The sequence below is a fragment of the Manis javanica genome, chromosome 2, assembly GCF_040802235.1.
Source record: "Manis javanica isolate MJ-LG chromosome 2, MJ_LKY, whole genome shotgun sequence".
In the NCBI taxonomy this organism is placed as follows: Eukaryota; Metazoa; Chordata; class Mammalia; order Pholidota; family Manidae; genus Manis; species Manis javanica.
In genome coordinates, this window is record NC_133157.1 from 181117541 (window position 1) to 181135336 (window position 17796).

The window sequence follows — 17796 nt, forward strand, 5'->3', positions numbered from 1 at the left end:
TAGACTGCTGAGAAAGATTATATAGTCATATGATAACTGGCTTCCTAATAAAGAAAGAAATATAGGGATGTTGAGTTAAAATTACTTAAAAATATTAATGTCATGATAAAAACAAAAAGATAATTGTAAATGGAACCAAAATTCTTAGAAGCTTTGTAATTTTTAAATATTTATGTACTGTTGGATACATTTTGGAATGAGAATAAAGTGGGAAGCTTCAACTTCTTTTCTAATATAGATATTTATGTCTTTATATTTTCCTCTAAGTTCTGCTTAACTGCATCCCATCATGTCTATATGTAGTATTTTCATTATCATTTATTAGAGAATATATTTTAAATTTCTATTATGGTTTCTTATTTACTCCATGAAACATACATGTGTTTTTAAATTTCCAAACCTAATGGGATTCTATTTATTCTTTATTTATTGGGATTCTATTTATGTTTTTTTACTGGCTTTAACACCATTGCCCTATGGTCATGTGATATGGGCTATGTGATACAACTCCTTTTATTTTGCTTCCCATCTTAACCAACTATTAGCAATTCAGAGCAGAGCAATTCTGATTCATAAATTCTAATACTTGTTTATTTGTCCTCAAGAATCTTCAATTATTAAAGCTCTTTTTTTTATTGGGCAGGACATGTGTTGGTTGTCAAGGTCCTATCAGTTCTTTATACTTATTGTCTGAATCCTAGAAATAAGTTGATTTCTAAAGTGTTATTAATTATTTTCCCTTTATTTTAAATAGGAATATGCTGTGAACTGCCATGTTATCACCTGGGAGAGGATTATCAGCCATTTTGATATATTTGCTTTTGGACATTTCTGGGGCTGGGCCATGAAGGCCTTGTTGATCCGTAGTTACGGTCTATGCTGGACAATCAGCATTACCTGGGAGCTAACTGAGGTAAGAGTGGAGTATGGGCTGTTATCTGGCATATAGGGTGGATGGTTTATAGGTAGGAAGAAGATAGTCTGACCATTAACAATCAATTAATCCATTCTCCAGCTCTTGTGATACAAAACTGGATTTAAGTCCTCCCCTAGGAATATTTTATACCTTTGTGGAGAGAAAAAAGAAAACTTGTTAACTTAAAACATGCCTTAGTCTCATAAGTCTTAGAGAGAAACAAATGAAATAAAGCCAAAGAATGAAGTTAAAATTCCAAGTGAGACAAATATTTGGTAACAAGGAGGTCTGTTTTAAAGTAAATAAGTAGGTTGACCCACTAACTAGTTTCCAGCCTGAAATAGATAGAATTGTGGTGTTTAGGAATTAGAAGAGCATCCAGACTATTTTGTAGCTGAAAACATGGTTTCTCAGTATAGCTCTAATATCTCAGTAATTGTTTGTCTTAATGAATGAAAGAGATATATTCTTGAAAAATATTAGGAAAATTAATTTGGGGAACTAACTCATTTAATAATCAGTTACTATACAATTCTTATTAATCATTCCCATAGGACAAAATTGAACTTGTGCATAGTGTATTTTTTGATGCCAGACCTTGTGCTGACCCTAACTTAGAAAAGCCTGCCAGTTAGGCACAGCTTTGGTTCACATGCCTCATAGCTCTGGGGGCTAGAAGTCCCTGTTCCAGGTATTGGCAGGCTTGGTTCCCTCCAAGGGCTGAGGAACAATATGTTCTCCACCCTTCTCTTGGTTTCCAGGGGTTTGCTGGCAGTCTTTGGTGTTCCTTGGCTTGTAGATACATCCCCTGATCTCTCCCTTCACCTTCATGTGGTGTTCTCCCTGTGTGCATTCACCTGGCATTCTTTGGGTTAAGACTCAGATCATGCTGGGTTTGGACCCACTGTATTCCTGTATGACCTCAACTCAACTAGTAACATCTTTAATGACTCTATTTCTAAGTAAATTCACATTATGACATACTGGAAGACTTTGACATGTGGACCTGGGGGGAACACAGTTCAGCCCTTAACGGTACCTGACACTGTACATATTATTATCCTCAACCCTCACCATAAACTGGAAAAGGCTGCTATCTTTCCCGTGGACAGATGAGGGAAGCAGAGCTCAGGGCCTTGCTTTGTTAGGTGGGCCACAATTGGATTCCAAATATGCTTGACTCCACATGTGCAGCCCATGCTCCCGCTCTCATACCAGCACCTCTGACTTCCAGGCATCTTCACCCCTCTGCTGGATGACATGGTTCAGGGCACTTGGCCTTTGCCAGCCTTGCTTGCCTCCTCTTCCCTCATACAACAGACTGGGCCTTGTGCACCTTCCCTTACCTGCTCCTCAGCTCCCTGTAGACTCTGTTCTAAGTGCTCTGCAGTCTAAGTCTTTGTACACCTCTGCTCCCACTTATATCTAACCCACTGTCATCTCTTGTCCGAAGTATAGTCCCATCCTTTCATACTATCTTTTGCCAAAGTGACCCTTTTCAGGCCTCAACCCTATCACATCCTCCTCCTACTTTAGTTTGCCCCTTGCTGTTAAGACAGAATCCAAACTCCTGAACCAGCCTGTGAGGCCTTATGTTAACTGGCCCCAGCCTGCTCAGGGCCGTCTCCAGCTCGGTGTCTGTGCTCCAGCCATCTTTGCTTTCTTCACATCGAAGATTCTGTGTCCTTTCCTACCACAGAGCCGGCCTGCCTGCCCTTCCCTCTCTTGCCAGCTCCCTGCAGTGGCTGGGCTCCATAGACCTGTGCCAGCATAGTCGTCTTAGGTACTCTGCTGCACACGTAGTAGATGCTTCCCAAATCCCTAGTAAATAAGTGAACGCAGCCCCTCAGCAACTCCTGCTTGGGTCTCTCGGGCCCCCATCTCACCTCCAGAACCTGCAGCTTCCCAGGAAAGCTCTTCAGGCTGAAGTATGCCCTCTGCTTCCCACTCCCCTGCATAGTTTTGTTTCAGCAAATATGTGTCATCAACTTCTGCTGAAGGTTCTCTCTTCCCTGTCTAAGGGCAAGAGTTAATAAGTCGTCTCCTGGCTGGGAACCTGGGAATGTACTTCCTGGGTGGTACCAGGCCCACTTGCAGAGCAACACAGCCGCAGGCCTTCACATGCAGTAGCCCGTTCTGTATCTTGGTAGCAAGCATGTGAAGAAGGCAAACTCCTCATCTCTGTAATGATTTATATTCTTCAGAGGTTTGTCGTTATGGGGCTGCCTCTTCCCAGAGAACCCCAGGCATTGGCTTGTCTTTACATACTTTCCTAAGGGCCTTCACACAGCAGGGCATGCTGCTCAGGCCACAGCTGATGTGTCCTTTATTCTGGACAAAACGATTCCCATAGGAGACTTCTTTTCCTGCTTGCTCTTACTGTTCCCTCTTTCTAGAATGTCTTCATCTTCATCTCCATCTCGTGAAACCGGCAATTCCTGTCCTTAATGATCCTGTTCCAATATGCCTTCCCTCCAGGAGCCTGCTCCAATTGTCATCCATCAGAGTGAATCTCTCTTTTGTCCTCAGTGTACATTTATGTCACCATTGTAACACTTGCTGCAGCACACCTTATGTTGTGGTCCTGGGTAAACATCTGACTCCTGCCCTTGCGGAGTCAGATGTTTGGAATTTTGACTTCATGTTGTCTCACCACCTTGCACATCATCAGCACTGAGTAAGGTTATCATCCTTGTGGGTTGGTTAATCTGAGAGTTCCTATTATGCTTTCAGTTTCCTACAGCATACCAACAAAATCTAACCTTTCTACTTGCACAGTTTACTCACTTTTTATTTGCTTATTTATGTTATTTATTACTATCTAGCTATGGAACATTTCTTAAATGCAAGCTTGAATTTTCAAGCTGCTAATTTTGAGGATGATGCCAGTGCCCTGTTGGCAGGTGTGAAGCTCTTCCTCCTTTCCCCTCCTGGATCCTTGTCCTATTGTTACTAGCCAAGGTAATTCATCAGTGGTATTATATTTCAAGGACCATCATTTCTTTAAAGCTCTATGTCAAAAAAAAGAATGTCTAGATTATTAGATTTGCAAACCAACTACAGTATGAAAAATAAGAACCTGACTACAGACTGTTTTTATTTTATTTTTTTGAATACATTAGAAAACCTGAAATGTCAGCACCTTTCCATAAAAGAATGTATTATTGAAAGGAATTTTGTCTTTCTGCATGGTACACCAGGTTTCTCTTTTTTTTTTTTTTACAACCATTGTCTGTTGTGTTTCTCAGCTCTTCTTCATGCATCTGCTGCCTAATTTTGCCGAATGCTGGTGGGATCAAGTCATCCTGGACATCCTGTTGTGCAATGGTGGCGGCATCTGGCTGGGCATGGTTGTTTGCCGGTTTTTAGAGATGAGGACTTACCACTGGGCAAGCTTCAAGTGAGCCATCTTCTTTCTGGGCATATAGTTCTTCACAGTGTATATTGAAGTGCTTTAATAGTATGCAACTTTAGTATGCTCTTTGATGATAAGGGATAAATTATACATTAGTAATTGAAACACATAAATGATTACAAACCTAATTTCAGGCATTCTTGGAGAAGATGCTAAATAGTTTACTGTTTTCTCAACTCCATCCCCTCCTTTTTATTCCTATGCCTCAGTCTGCAGACCACCATTGCTGGATTGATTTAGTTCTCTGACCCCAGGTTAGCCCCTTTAAGCTGTCTCACACCATTACTTGAATGATTGTATTAAGAATGTAGATTCATCATGTCATTACCCTGTGATGGCTTGTCATGTTCTTTAGGACAAAGTGTGTCCATGCTCTGGCAGGTCAGGCCCCTTTCTCCATGCCCTCTGGGGTTCCTGCGGTTCAGAGCTTGTACACAGAACTCCTTTCTACCTGAGTTGGACCTGTTTCCCATGTGCTGGGCTGACTGGTCCTTTTCTTTTCTGACTCCACTCAGCTTGTCCCCTATTCAGGTAGTTGTCTTGACTTTCTAGTTGAAGTTCCATGTCCCTCCTCTATGCCGCTCTGGGGACGGTACACATCCATAATTCTGTATCCTGCTTTCCTGAACTTGGCCCTTGATTAGACTATCACAGGATCCCTGCCATTGATGAGGAGCAAAAGAACAACCATAGTGATCTTGGAAGTAGTAGTTTTTATTGTAATTAAAACTTCATTTATTTATATAACAAAATAGGAGCATTTTCCTATATTACTAAATATTCTAACATATGACTTTAAAGGGTTTCTTTGTATCCCAACATATGGATAAATCATAAACTATTTAACCAGTTCCCTGTTGTGATCATTTAATTGTTTCAAAGTTTTTTATTTTATAAAGCTAGAGTGAACATTCTTGAACATACATCTTTGTATCTCTTGATTTTTTTAGTAATTTTTAAAGGTATGCCAATTTATATTTTCATCTATATACATTGATGTGTGTATATGTCTATTTCACTGTTTCTTTGAATTTTATTTTTGAACCTTTTTCAGTTTTATCACACTTAAAATTTTGTGATACTGAATTTCTAGGCCATTTCTATTGGATTTTTCCTCTTTATTAGTGATCTTTGTAGATTAAGTATAGTAACACTGTCATAACCGTGACTTTATTTTCCATTTTGTCATCCTTCTTTTAATTTTGTTTGTGGTAGGTGTTTCATTTAAATATTAAATATTTAATTAAATATAATATAAATATTAATATTAAAGCTTTTAATATTTTTGTGTACATAAATGTTAACCTCGATTCTAGTTCTTTAATCATTTATTCTCTTTATTAAGTAATTTATTTAATCTATCTTAAGTTAATTTTGGTATATGGTATGAGGGGGAAGATTTCACAATGTTTTTTGCAATTGATGAACAAATTTTCCTGATTCCTTTTTTAATAATCCTTTCTTTGACCACAGAATTGAAAGGACAGTTTTTAGTCATTTATGGCAGTATATAATGTATCAAAAACTAGCTGTGCTAGGTATTGCTCAAAGCAAGCTTTATAAGCAGTATTGCATTCAAACACTGCTATAATCCTTCTGTTTTCTCATACATTTACACTTAAAATTTGACTTAAGAATCATTTTGTCAAGTTACCAAAACACAAGCCCAGCTAAGAAATGAAAATCCCATTGTTTTTTTATTTATGTGAAATGTGAAAATCACTACAGATTAAATTAAATTAACCACTCTACTATACAGACAGTCCCTGTATGATTCAACATAATGATTTTTCAACTTTATGATGGTGTGAAAGCAATACACATTCTAGAAACTGTACTTCAGATTTCGAATTTTGATCTTTTCCTGGGTTAGCAATATGCAATGCGATCATAAGCATTGAGTCACAGTCCCCCTTCAGCCACATGACCACAAGGGTAAACAACCAATAAACTCAACAACCATTCTGTACCCATACAACCATTCTGTTTTTCACCTTTGGTATAGTATTCAATAGATTATAGGAACTACTCAACAATTCATTATAAAATAGGTTTAATGTTAGATGGTTTTGTCCAACTCTAGGTTAATGTAAGTGTTCTGAGCACATTTAAGGTAGGCCAGGCTAAGCTATGATGTTCAGTAGTTAGGTATATTAATGCATTTTCAACTGAACAATATTTTCAACTTTGATGGGTTTATCAGTACATAACCCCCTTATAAAATCAAGGAATAGCTGTATTAAGACTTAAATTCTCAATCAGGCTGTATCACTCTATTCCCATGAAGTTTTTTAACATGGTCCTTAACGGTTCTTATTTATTTTTGGATAGGTATTTTTTGTTGCCCTTGTGCCTCGAATCTTCTTGCTTTGAGATTCTCTCACTTCATACTCATTGATGGGTAGGTGAGTGATGACGGAGCAAACCTGGTTTCCTTCCATGCCCCCTCGCCTCCTCCCCCTTAGGCATGAAAGGTTTGACTTACTAGTTCCTGTGCCTGCAGCACTTAGCACAGTGTCTGAGACAAAAAGGTCCAGGATATAAATCTTTGTTGAATTGAAGAATCTTTACCGTTATTACATTCTATTTACTTTGGACTTCGGCTCTCCAGGGACCAGCACTAGAGGACTAGAATATACCCAGCTCTGATGCTTACCAGGTGGGCCTGTGCCAGCCAGGTGCTCTGTGAGCCTAATGTTCTCATTGGTAATACGTGAGAACCTTTGTTTCTGTCATGGGAGTATGAAATTGTTTATTGAGTGATTTCTAGGATTAAAACTAAGAAAGGTTTAAAATCAGTTTGCCAATCCAAACTGCTTGCTTATGAGGAAGAAATAGGGTGAGGAAATGAGGTAAGTGGGTGACCTCGAGAATATGGAGCATGTTCTCAATTTTACTAAAATACCCTGACTTGGGAGAGGAGCAGTGGGTGGGAATCGTATCCTTGCTGGCATCCTCCTTCTTCCTGGCATGGTTCCAGGTGGTTGTGTTTAATGCCTTTAGCTTCTTTTGTCAGCAGTTCACAAATTAAGGTCTCTCCTGGCTCTGCAGTGACCTGACCTCTGCGCTGTGCCTGTCATCGCTGAATTCCTGTGGAGTGTACAACTTCACCTGTGCATAGAGAGACCACTGTTGCAGAGATGGTCCAGCTATAAAGGAATCTTTTCATTCTGAGCATTTGTTGTAAAATTGTCCAGGCAGTTTTTCTTGTGGTGTTTGTTTTTTTCTTCTTCCCCTTCCTTATCTCTTTGGATTTTCAGTGGAATCATTCTCCTCTTACAGGGACATCCATACCACCACTGGAAAAATTAAAAGAGCTGTGCTCCAGTTCACTCCTGCTAGCTGGACCTACGTTCGATGGTTTGACCCCAAATCTTCATTTCAGAGAGTGGCTGGAGTATACCTTTTTATGATCATCTGGCAGGTATTTCTTCAGATGCCCAGAATTAGGAGAAACAAAAACAAAATAAAAACCATCCATGAAATTTAAAGTAAATGTTAGTTGGCATTGCCTACTAGTTAGATGCTTTAGAAGATATAGTATTCTGCAGCTGACTTAGAATAATTAAACAATGCAATGTTATTATACCTAAGGTCTTGCTTTATCAGGAAGATATTTAAAATATGGATCTTTGAGTTTCAAATTAGAAACAGATTAAAATTCCCTGAAAGGGAATGCTTGTGGTCAGCATCCATCACTCAGTGAATTAGGTATTGTACTGCATTTTAGAGTGATCATTTTCAGGACAAAGGAACCAATGCAATGCTTTTTCTTACATTCCAGATTTAATGTTTGATTGTTAAAATTGTGCCTCAGCTGTTAGCACTTGGGGTAATTTGTAGAGGGCTAAATAAAGAAGCCCTCTGCACCCTGTGGGGCACTAGAGCTATCTGGGGACCTTGTCTCCTCCAGAGTGGTGATGTCAGTGGAGAGAAGCTGTCGTTCCAACCAGACCATTACACAGTTGAAGTCATTCATAGTTGAAGCCTAGGGTCTTGGAAAAGGATTACCAAACATTCTGTTTTCTAGAGACAGCCTTTTTGATTGATCCTCCAGTCCCCAGGTTAATTGTTTCACAACTTTGGGAGACTCACTTTTGCCTAAAGGGTCTTTGAGAATCATAAGAAATTATATTTTGATCTCATATGCACAAAATACTCCCCAATATAAGAGAAAGCAAGCCTGTGTCACTTTTAAGACAGACAGCCTTCCTTGTCCACACATGGAGAGTGGTAATGCCTATCTCAGTAAATGGTGTTTGTGGATAAAGTGTATATAGTTCAGTAGTCACCATGGTTTGGGGAAGTCAGTACGTATAAAAATGGGAGTGTAACTGGATGAGGATTAAGTTTTATCTTATCAGGGCAAGGTGAGGGAGGGCAATGTAGGTTCTCTGTTACTTGAAGAACTGAGGAGCACTTTGGATTTGTCCAGGAGAGAGAGTGTGTGCTCCTAGAATGGCAGCATTCACAGGGCACACTTTTCCTGCAAGTGTGAGCATTGTGCTGTGATCAGCTTGCCATATGTAGTCTTAATTAATTATTGGACTATTGTCTATTTTATATCCTTGAAGTCATCTCTATGGGAAAAGACACACCTTTTATGTCCTTGAAATGAACCTGCCTGAGACATATGATGTATCAGATTGACTAATGTCTCATTCTTTTTCAGCTGACTGAGTTGAATACCTTCTTCTTGAAACATATCTTTGTGTTCCAAGCCAGTCACCCATTAAGTTGGTGTAGAATTCTCTTTATTGGTGGCATCACGGCCCCCACTGTGAGGTAATTCTGTACAAGCCTGACTAACATTTGAGCACATTAACCTGCTTTGTGTTCTCCTGGTTAGTTCCTGGTTAGCACAGGGAAGTTGCATAAACCAACAGCTCGGCCATAATAATCTAATTCTAGAGAATTATTCACCCAAAATACGAAGAAAATATTTTGTTCTCAGACCTCAGGAATATGAAGTGAATAATCAGCACCACACCGTTATTTCCAAACCCCTTTATAATCTTTCACTGCTATGCTTCCCCACCTCCATAACAACCTGGGGGTATAGCTCAGTGGTAGAACATTTGACTGCATAACATCCTATTTTTAAAAAATATATGGGTAGCAGTGATACTGAGTTTTTTTTTCCAAATGAGATATACAGAAGTTTTTATGGGGCATCTGAAGTCATAAATGATTTTCTTTTTAGAATGAGACTTTTTTAGCTCTTAGAGCCAATTAAGTTAATTTCCTTTTAAAAAATATCTTTCCTGTAGTCCTCTAGGACAACTGAGATAAGCTTGGATGTTCATGCCATTATTCTCCTAGATTTGCTTAGGGTCCTAGAGGCAAGACATTATTTAGAGATTGTCCCTCACATAGACTGATCCTAGTGAACTTCAAAGAAGAACATTTCCATTGTTTCATTTTTCCTATTTAGAACTGGCATTGGGTTTTATAACTAATGTGTAGTACTGGCATTGATCAGTATCAACACCAAAGATCTTTGCATAGACGATAGAAACATAAACTAAGCAGTTAAATAATTTGATTCATCATTTTTAATATGCTTGCAAACCACACAAGCAGAGGGCTTCACTTGCCAAGAAGAGTGGGTATTCTCCTTGGTCAATAAGAGACACCCCTCCTCACCACAGCCAGGACCTCTTCTTGTTCTCTTTCACTGGAGTTAAGGTCCCAGATTCCATCTCATTTTTATTATGAGGCAATAGGAAAGTAACAGTTGGTAAGCTGGCAGCCCTTTGACACTTTATAAACCAATGGTCTGTTGAAATAGTTATCTCATAAATGCTATTTTTCCTTGGTCAAGAGTTTCCCAGCCCAAGGGTAGGAATGTTAAATCAGTGACATATTTCCTCCCTTTCCCACTTAATATTTAATTTGAGGCTAACAATTACTTTGAAGAAAGCCCCAGTTTCTTCGTAAAATTAGGAGTAATCAGTAAAGTCAATAAACAGGAAAATAAATCTTCATGAAACAGAATATCAAATCACATCTGGTTTATCATGAAATTTCAGTATTGTTAAATACTTCAAAACAAAAACTGAAGACTAAAAATGCAATGTTTTGACTTTTTGAGAGAAATGAAAAATTTTACCAAACATAGCATCTCTTTTTGTTTAAAAGTCAGTCACTTTCTGTGTTTTCACACCACTCAAGATAGTTCCTGTGTAAGGAGATGCTTTGACAAGCTACTTGGATAAAAGGAAGAGCTGTAATGGGTTTTAACTAAGCCTTCCCAGTTTACAAATGCCAGGCCCTAAAAGGAGAGAAAGGTTTTAAGCTTCAGGATAAGTCATACACACTATCTCTCCATTTTCTTCCTTTTTGATTTGACTGCTGCTTTGAGAAGATATTTGAGATATTTAATATCAAGATATTAAAAGAAGGTATTTTTAATCTGATAATATAGAGTAGAGTATGAGGGGATAGATACACATAGAGGATAGAGTAGCAAATTAGGTCATGAAAACATGAAGTTAAAGGTAAAACTAAATTCTCTGTAACTAGAATTCATTTGGGTTTTAGTCATAGTTGGTGGATGACCTTTAGGCAGTTTGAGTCCTCTGAAGTTCAGTGCAGAATTTTGTGTGCATGTTAATATGCCTTTATCATAGCTTTCATCAAATCCTAAAAGGAGTCTGAATTCCAAAGTTGATAAGCTCCTGGTTCAGATGCTACTTCTGAAGGGATGGATTGAATTTTGGGGACAGTTGTGAGCATCTAAGCCTGTGCTGTCCGAATACAGCAGCCACTCACCATCCATGGCTTTTGAGCACTGGAAATGTGGCTAGTCCACATTGAAATGTGCTATACATGTAAAACACACACTGTATTTCATAGAGTTAGTACAAAAACGATTTAAAATACTTCATTATAATTTTGTTCAATATATTGGGTTAAATAACATGTTATGAAAATGAATGTTATCTGTTCCTTTTTACTTTTTAATGTGGCTTCTAGAAAAATTTAAATTGCATTTGTGGCTTGTATTTTCTTTCCTTTGGACAGTGCTGCTCTAAGCCTTTCAACTCCAGGTCATGCATGGCCTTTGTTTTCTGATCTTGGCAGCAACATTCAAAGCCATAGGCATTCAGTGACAGTGAGGAGTAGCCGGGGTCCCATTGCAGTTTCTGAGAGCCAAAAATGGATGTACCTCTTGCGTGGTTACAACGAGCAGCCTTTGTCCTAGAGAGCAGACAGTTCATAACAGTGTAGGTGACCCTTTGGAATCACTTCCATACCGAGGGTTACTTTGGCTCAAGGCTTTGGGAGTCTGTCCTTGAATCAAAACCACCTTTGTGAATAATCTGGCTCTTCAAACCATGCTCTCTGCCCTCCAGCCCACCCCAAACTTTTAACCCTTTACAGGAATGTTTCATCAGGCACTGGCTTTCTGTTCTCTTGAGTAGAACTAGACCAGGCAGCTTAAGTATGTTGGACGAGGCAGGATATTTTTTTTTTACTCTGTCAAAGTGATCTCTGTATTGACTCGTCAGTTTCCCAGGTGGTCTCAATGAATTCCACCTTTGTCCTTTCAGACAGTACTATGCCTACCTCACCGACACACAGTGCAAACGCGTGGGAACACAGTGCTGGGTGTTTGGGTGAGTAATCTATTATTGCAGAGGTTTAAAAACCACTTAAGCCTCTAAATTTCTTTGGTTATTTCTTGACCCTGTATTAAGTGCCTTTCAGTAATGCCTCCTATGAAAGCTTGCTATTGTTTTTAGGTCTTTGAATTTTTAACTCTCTGTTTTCTGGTTTAAATTTAGAATAGTTAATCAGCAAATTATAGAAAGAGGGTATGCAAACTTCTTTTTTAAACAAATTAGGAAATGAAGATACTTCCTGTGTAGAACTTGAAGACCTAGCTTTATGAAATTAATTAAACAAAATGGATTGTCCTATTTCTCTCTGAATTTGATGATAATTTGGAACATCATCTCGTGATAGGCTTATCCATGCTTCTTGTTATTTTCACATCAGAAAAACTCCTCAGAAAGGCTGCTTGTTTGTTAAGAACTCAAATTCCATCTCTTGTTTTTCTTATGAACCAACAGGAAAGTAACACTTGATAGACCAATGGTCTTTTGAAGTAGTCATCTCATAAATGCTGTTTCCCTTGGTTGTTTGGAACCTCTCTCTCCCATCTAAAATTTAATTTAATTTGAGGCTCACAGTTACTTTCAAGAAAGATTTGCAGCAGTTTCTTCATAAAATTAGCAGTAACCAAGAAGGTCAATAAACAAGGAAAGAAATCTCTTATAAAACAATACAAATCATATCCAGTTTATCATGAAATTTCAATAGTGTTAAACACTTCAAAAACCGGAAACTAAAAATCCAGTGTTTTGACTTTTTGAGAGATCCTGAAAATTTTTGCCAAACTCTGTGGATTTCTACATAACTCTTTTTTGTAAGCTTATTGATTCCAGAGAGAACCAACACGTAGCCCATTGTCACATTTATTGTCTTGTTACAGATGCACATGCTGTATCTTAATTTTCTGTTGCTTAAATGATTTGAAAGAGATCATAGGTTCTCTAGTTTAAGCCCCCCAATGTCAAATGTGAGACCATGTTCAGTATCTCAAGTAAGTGGTTCTTCTGCTTAAACAACATTGTCAATTTACCATCCCCTGTAGCAACAGAAGTTTCAGAGACCTTGAGGAAATTTGTATGTGATGTTCAGTCCCTGAGGAGGCTTCAATTCAGGACCTAGTCTAGGTTCTAAATTGCGTGTGGTAGTGTAAAGACAATTTGATATAAACCCTTCATAGGGAGGAAATTAATACTTTCAACAGGTTTTTAAACAGAGTAACTTTTTTCCAATTAAAAAGTAATATGTACATATTGATAAAAAATTCAGAAAAAAAGAAACTAAGAACATCCAAAGAAGTCAGCTATGCAGAGATAATTGCCCTTAACATTTTGATGTCATTCCTTCCATTTTCTGTGTGTGTGTGTGTCCAGCTTTCATTCCTGATTCTGAGGGGGTACTCATTTAGATTTAGGCAAGTTTCTCCCCACCTGGAACACAAAGGGCCATTGTCAGTATTACCAGTACATTCTCTGATGTAAGCTGATTTTCCCTCCCAAAGTGGCTTAAAGGATGATAAGATGGATTAGATTTCCATTGTTGAGCCATCTAACAAGAGAGAATTTATACATCTACCAGATTTCTGATATACTGAGCAAAGGACATGTGAGAGCACAATTGTTGAGTCATAAAAGAGGGGGAGGTAGTCTTTTACTTCTTACTGTCTTGTCTAAGGAGGGCAAAAAGCATTTTATTTTTTAATTTTCTTGAACAAGAAGCATTTAAGCTCTTCTCCTCTACCACTTTCCACATGCATTTTTATCTTCACATTTAAAAGTCCTTGGCAAGGTCTTACTCTGTTGCAAGTGGACATATTTTCTGCTCAGCTGGATCTCTTTACCTGTTTAGGAAGAAGAGATGCACATCAGATAGAGAGAGAGTATTACAGAAAAGTTTCTAATCAGGTGGCCAAAAAACATAATCCCTGCAGCAGGAGAAATAACAAAGATAAACTTGGCCATAGAGTGATAGGAAATGTAGCTACAGACAGTTGCACCTTGTTGAAAAGTGATTAACATAAAATGCAAAGGGGAGGTCATTTGGCTAATTTAGTATACTTTATTAAGAATTGAGAAATCCCGGAATGGTGATATCAAAATTAACGAAGCTTGAGAATTAGTGGGCCGTGCTGAAAAATAACAAATCCCTTTTCATAAATCACACCCAGTGTGTCCCGCCTGCCCCCGGTGTGTGAACCCAGTCAGTGAAGGTGAAGTGGGAGGCAAAGCCTCCAGTCTCCTCTCTGAATGTTTGCCCCTCCAAGGCCACCAGCTCCCCACCTCCCTGTTGCTCTTACTTTGTTTTCTTTCCATCTCCTGTCAAAACAGCAAACATTTAAAAGTCTGATTTCCTTCAAAATCTAATAGTTGCTTTACAGCTTTCATTTCACTAATTTTGGAGTAATGTCTGGCTGTAGCAAAGTGGGAAGATGTGAGGTAACAGAGTAAGAATGCCCATGTAGTGACAGTTGAATTTTCCCTTGGAAGTAGGGTGGGGGAAAGGTCAGATGGGGCCACCTGAGGCTTTCTGCCCACCAGCATGTCTTTTCTCCTGAAGAGAGCACTTTTCTCTTCTGTCAGTGTTATGCCCTCAAAAAGTTTGTATTATTCGCTGATGTAACTAAATACGGACTCACAATGTGGTCTCCTACATTTGTACCATAGATCCGAGCTTTTAAACCTTTTAGACTTAAATGTGCTGTACGCAGCAAGATAGGACTCGTCAGGCTCGAGAATGGGAACCCCACCTGGGAGAAAGCAGCAGTGTTAGAAAGTCTCATTGTGTTACTTCAGTTCTGTGGGGTTATTGGGACAGACCTATGTGAACAAATTTCCCAGGGGTGTGGCTTATATCTTCTTTATCTTTCTCCCCAGTCCACCCTCATTATAACTGACCCTTTCCAGGCTACCGGTCACTATGTCTTCCTGCTGACCTTTGTCCTCGCCTTCCCTCCTGGTCCTCACGTCAGCACCCACACTGCTAGGTGGCTGTAAAGTCAGCTTCCCTCTTGCAGGATCTTTGCTTCCTCCCTTCCTCACTGTGTTCATCTTTCCCTTACCCTGCCCCTCCCTGCTCTCTTGCTCAAAAGCTCCTTCATTAACAGCGCCAACCTCTGGCAGTTGATGGAAAAATTTTTTTAGCAGCTGAATCCTATTCCAAAAGACATTTTGCCCCAAACCCTAAAATACAGCAAAACAGTTGAGCAGGACCCTTCATCCCACTCTTCACCCTCCCCACCTTGCCCCTCAGGACACAGAAAGGCCCATGAAACACAGCTGAAGTTTTTTCTGTCAGGTAATGCCTAGCTCCCCTGTCACTCCCTCCACAAGGTGTCTTTGCTCACTCCTGAACTTCTGGAACAGTTTCTGGCTGCCTGTGTGATTGTGCAGTGGTTGTGTCCCATTCCCACTGCTGGAGGGTCAGCTTCTAGATGGCTGAGGAGTGGCTCACCCACCCCATAGAGTATGGTCATGCAGCTACAGGGAGGTCTTTGGGCTCTGCAGGCAGGCAGTGGCATCCTCAGAATCCAAGAGCAAATTTTGTTTGCAAACTAAAAGCTTCCTTAGCTTCTCAGGATTTGGCTTGTCTGCCCAGCTTCCACACACTGAGCCTAGCACTTTTTGTGCTCCAGTTTCTAGGGTAACTGTCTTGCCAGTGGGTTTCAGCCCCGGGCAAGTACACTGTGGATTCAGTGAGACCAAGGAATGACAATGGAACGTTCTTGGGGTAAAAGGGTTTATTACCCAACTTGTTCTCCCAGCGATAGGTTGAGCGTTAGAATTACATCTGTATCCAACAATCTGCAGGTCTATAATCCTCCTCTGTCTCTGCCTCCACTCAGAGCACTGGGAAGAGCTCTTTATATAGTGACTCAGTCAATAATAGCTCATTGCCAATGGGTGTGGAGCAGTAGCCTAGCAGCAGGCCAGTTACATCATCAGGTAGTTTAGGTTCAGGTGAGGATTCTGGCCATAGGAACTTCAATTTTCCCCACAGTAACCCTGCTAGCATTCTTGCTCCATTCACTGAGGAACTCTGTAACTGCAGCTCTACATCAAACGCCATCTTCATTTCAACCCTGTCTCTGAAGAGCCAGGAGCTGAGTGCCTGAGTCAGCAGACCAGCTTGCCCCCTGGCAGAAGCCCTCTGGCAGCCCCACTGTGTGCTTGCCTTCTAGCCTGGCTGATTGCAGATGGGGATGTGGGTGCCATTGGGGAGTAGCAGCCCTTACTGAATCCCCTCAAACCAATTTAGCCCCCTGGCGCTCAGTCTGGTAGAGATCAGAGGCCTGTAAATTTGCCCTATTTCAGGGGCTGTTGCAAAGGGAGACTCACCTGGCCCCCCAACTCTGGTTGGGAGTTGTGCTGTCTTAGGTGACGGCTTGATGCAGGCACCCATTGTGCTGAGGTGTTTGGCCTCAGCCCTCAACTGGCTGCCACTGAGCCTTGTACAAATATAATGTTAATCTTTTTTATTAGGACTGCCTCCAGGGACCGAGGGATAATGTTGGGAGGCAAGGGCTAGTGATTCAAGGGTCCATGTGAATTTCTACCCCTTCTCACATCTCCCCTGGTCCTCTCCCTGGATTAGAAGCCTCCCTGCTTCTGCTCTTGCCTCCTTCTATCAGTTCTTGGTTCAGCTGCCAGAATGACCATGTTAAAATGTAAACTGAATCATGTGAAACCCTTTGCTCCAAACCCTTCTGGGGCTCCTATCTCCCTCAGACTAAAACTGAAGCCCTGGAGTGGCCCTCAAGACCCATGTTACTCTGAATTGACTTGACTCTGCCGTTTTCCCTCCTTCCCCACCCCAACCCCCAAACTCTGCTAAAGGTCACTTCTCATTGAGAAGGTCCCATGCATGGACAATGGCTTAGCTAAGATTCCTTAGCACGTAGGAGCAAATCATATCCTCAAGTTGCTGACCAAAAAGCTCTGATCCTTAGAACAAACTTCAGGTCATTATGAAGTCAGTTGAGTAAATCCTGACCATTTTCTTAAAATGAAAAAGAACAAAAAATTTCAGAGTAAGGGAGCAAATTGTTTTGGGAAACACTGGTTTCAGGTGTTTGCCTGTGTATCTACTGGGTCATGATGAGAAGTATGTTTCTTGCTGTGGGTCTCAGATCACAAAAGTTTGAGAAACAACTCCATTCTGTGGTCACTGTGCTTTTGAAAGGTGACTCAATCAAGTTAAATATCCAGAAATTTCTCCCTGGAAACCCCAGGTGTTCTGTCTGGTTGAAGGGCAGACTTATTTTCTGGCTTATTAGCACTTTCCATTATAGTTCGTCAAGAAATCCCAGCCAAAGGTTAAATACCCTTTTTATGTCCACTCAGTAGGCACCTTCCCCATACTGTGCAGCCTGGGAGCAATCAAAGTTTAGCTGCCACCTCGTGTCAGCTCACTGTCTAGACCAGGATTACAATGAAATTCCACAGTATAGTACATTTAAAAACCTCTTGTGTAACTCAGCTAAAATGAGGCTTTCTCACACGTGTTATATTTGGATGTGGGGTAGAGTGGAGCTGGTCTTCAAAGATTCAGGCCAAGCACTCTAACCCTTGTTTGGTTAGGGCCCGGGGAAGACAGCCCCAACTCTCTAAAGATGTATTAAGGAGATTTTCTGCTTGCTGAGTCAGTTCTGATTTCAGACATCCAGCTGTCAAAGCCATCCATGCCTTTCTTTGGTAATGGCAATGAACCTTTGTTTTTGCTGGTGGGTAGAAGGACTCAGTACTTTCTGAGCCCCCTTCTTGCCTTTTTAGAGAGTATCTGTGCAACTATAGTGTCCGAAATCCATCTCAAGCAAGTAGCACCTCAAGAGGAGTTGTCTGAAATCAGTATT

The 17796-nt window shown here is 40.2% G+C and overlaps 1 protein-coding gene across 1 annotated transcript in view; it reads left to right on the forward strand.

The window, feature by feature from the left end:
* Window positions 1-17796, forward strand: part of PTDSS1 (phosphatidylserine synthase 1) — a 59748-nt gene that overhangs the window by 30265 nt on the left and 11687 nt on the right. The window contains exons 5-9 of the mRNA XM_017657865.3: window positions 755-913; window positions 4165-4316; window positions 7614-7755; window positions 9004-9116; window positions 11888-11953. Of these exons, the coding sequence (XP_017513354.2) occupies window positions 755-913; window positions 4165-4316; window positions 7614-7755; window positions 9004-9116; window positions 11888-11953 (632 nt within the window). The remainder of the gene's footprint in view (window positions 1-754; window positions 914-4164; window positions 4317-7613; window positions 7756-9003; window positions 9117-11887; window positions 11954-17796) is intronic.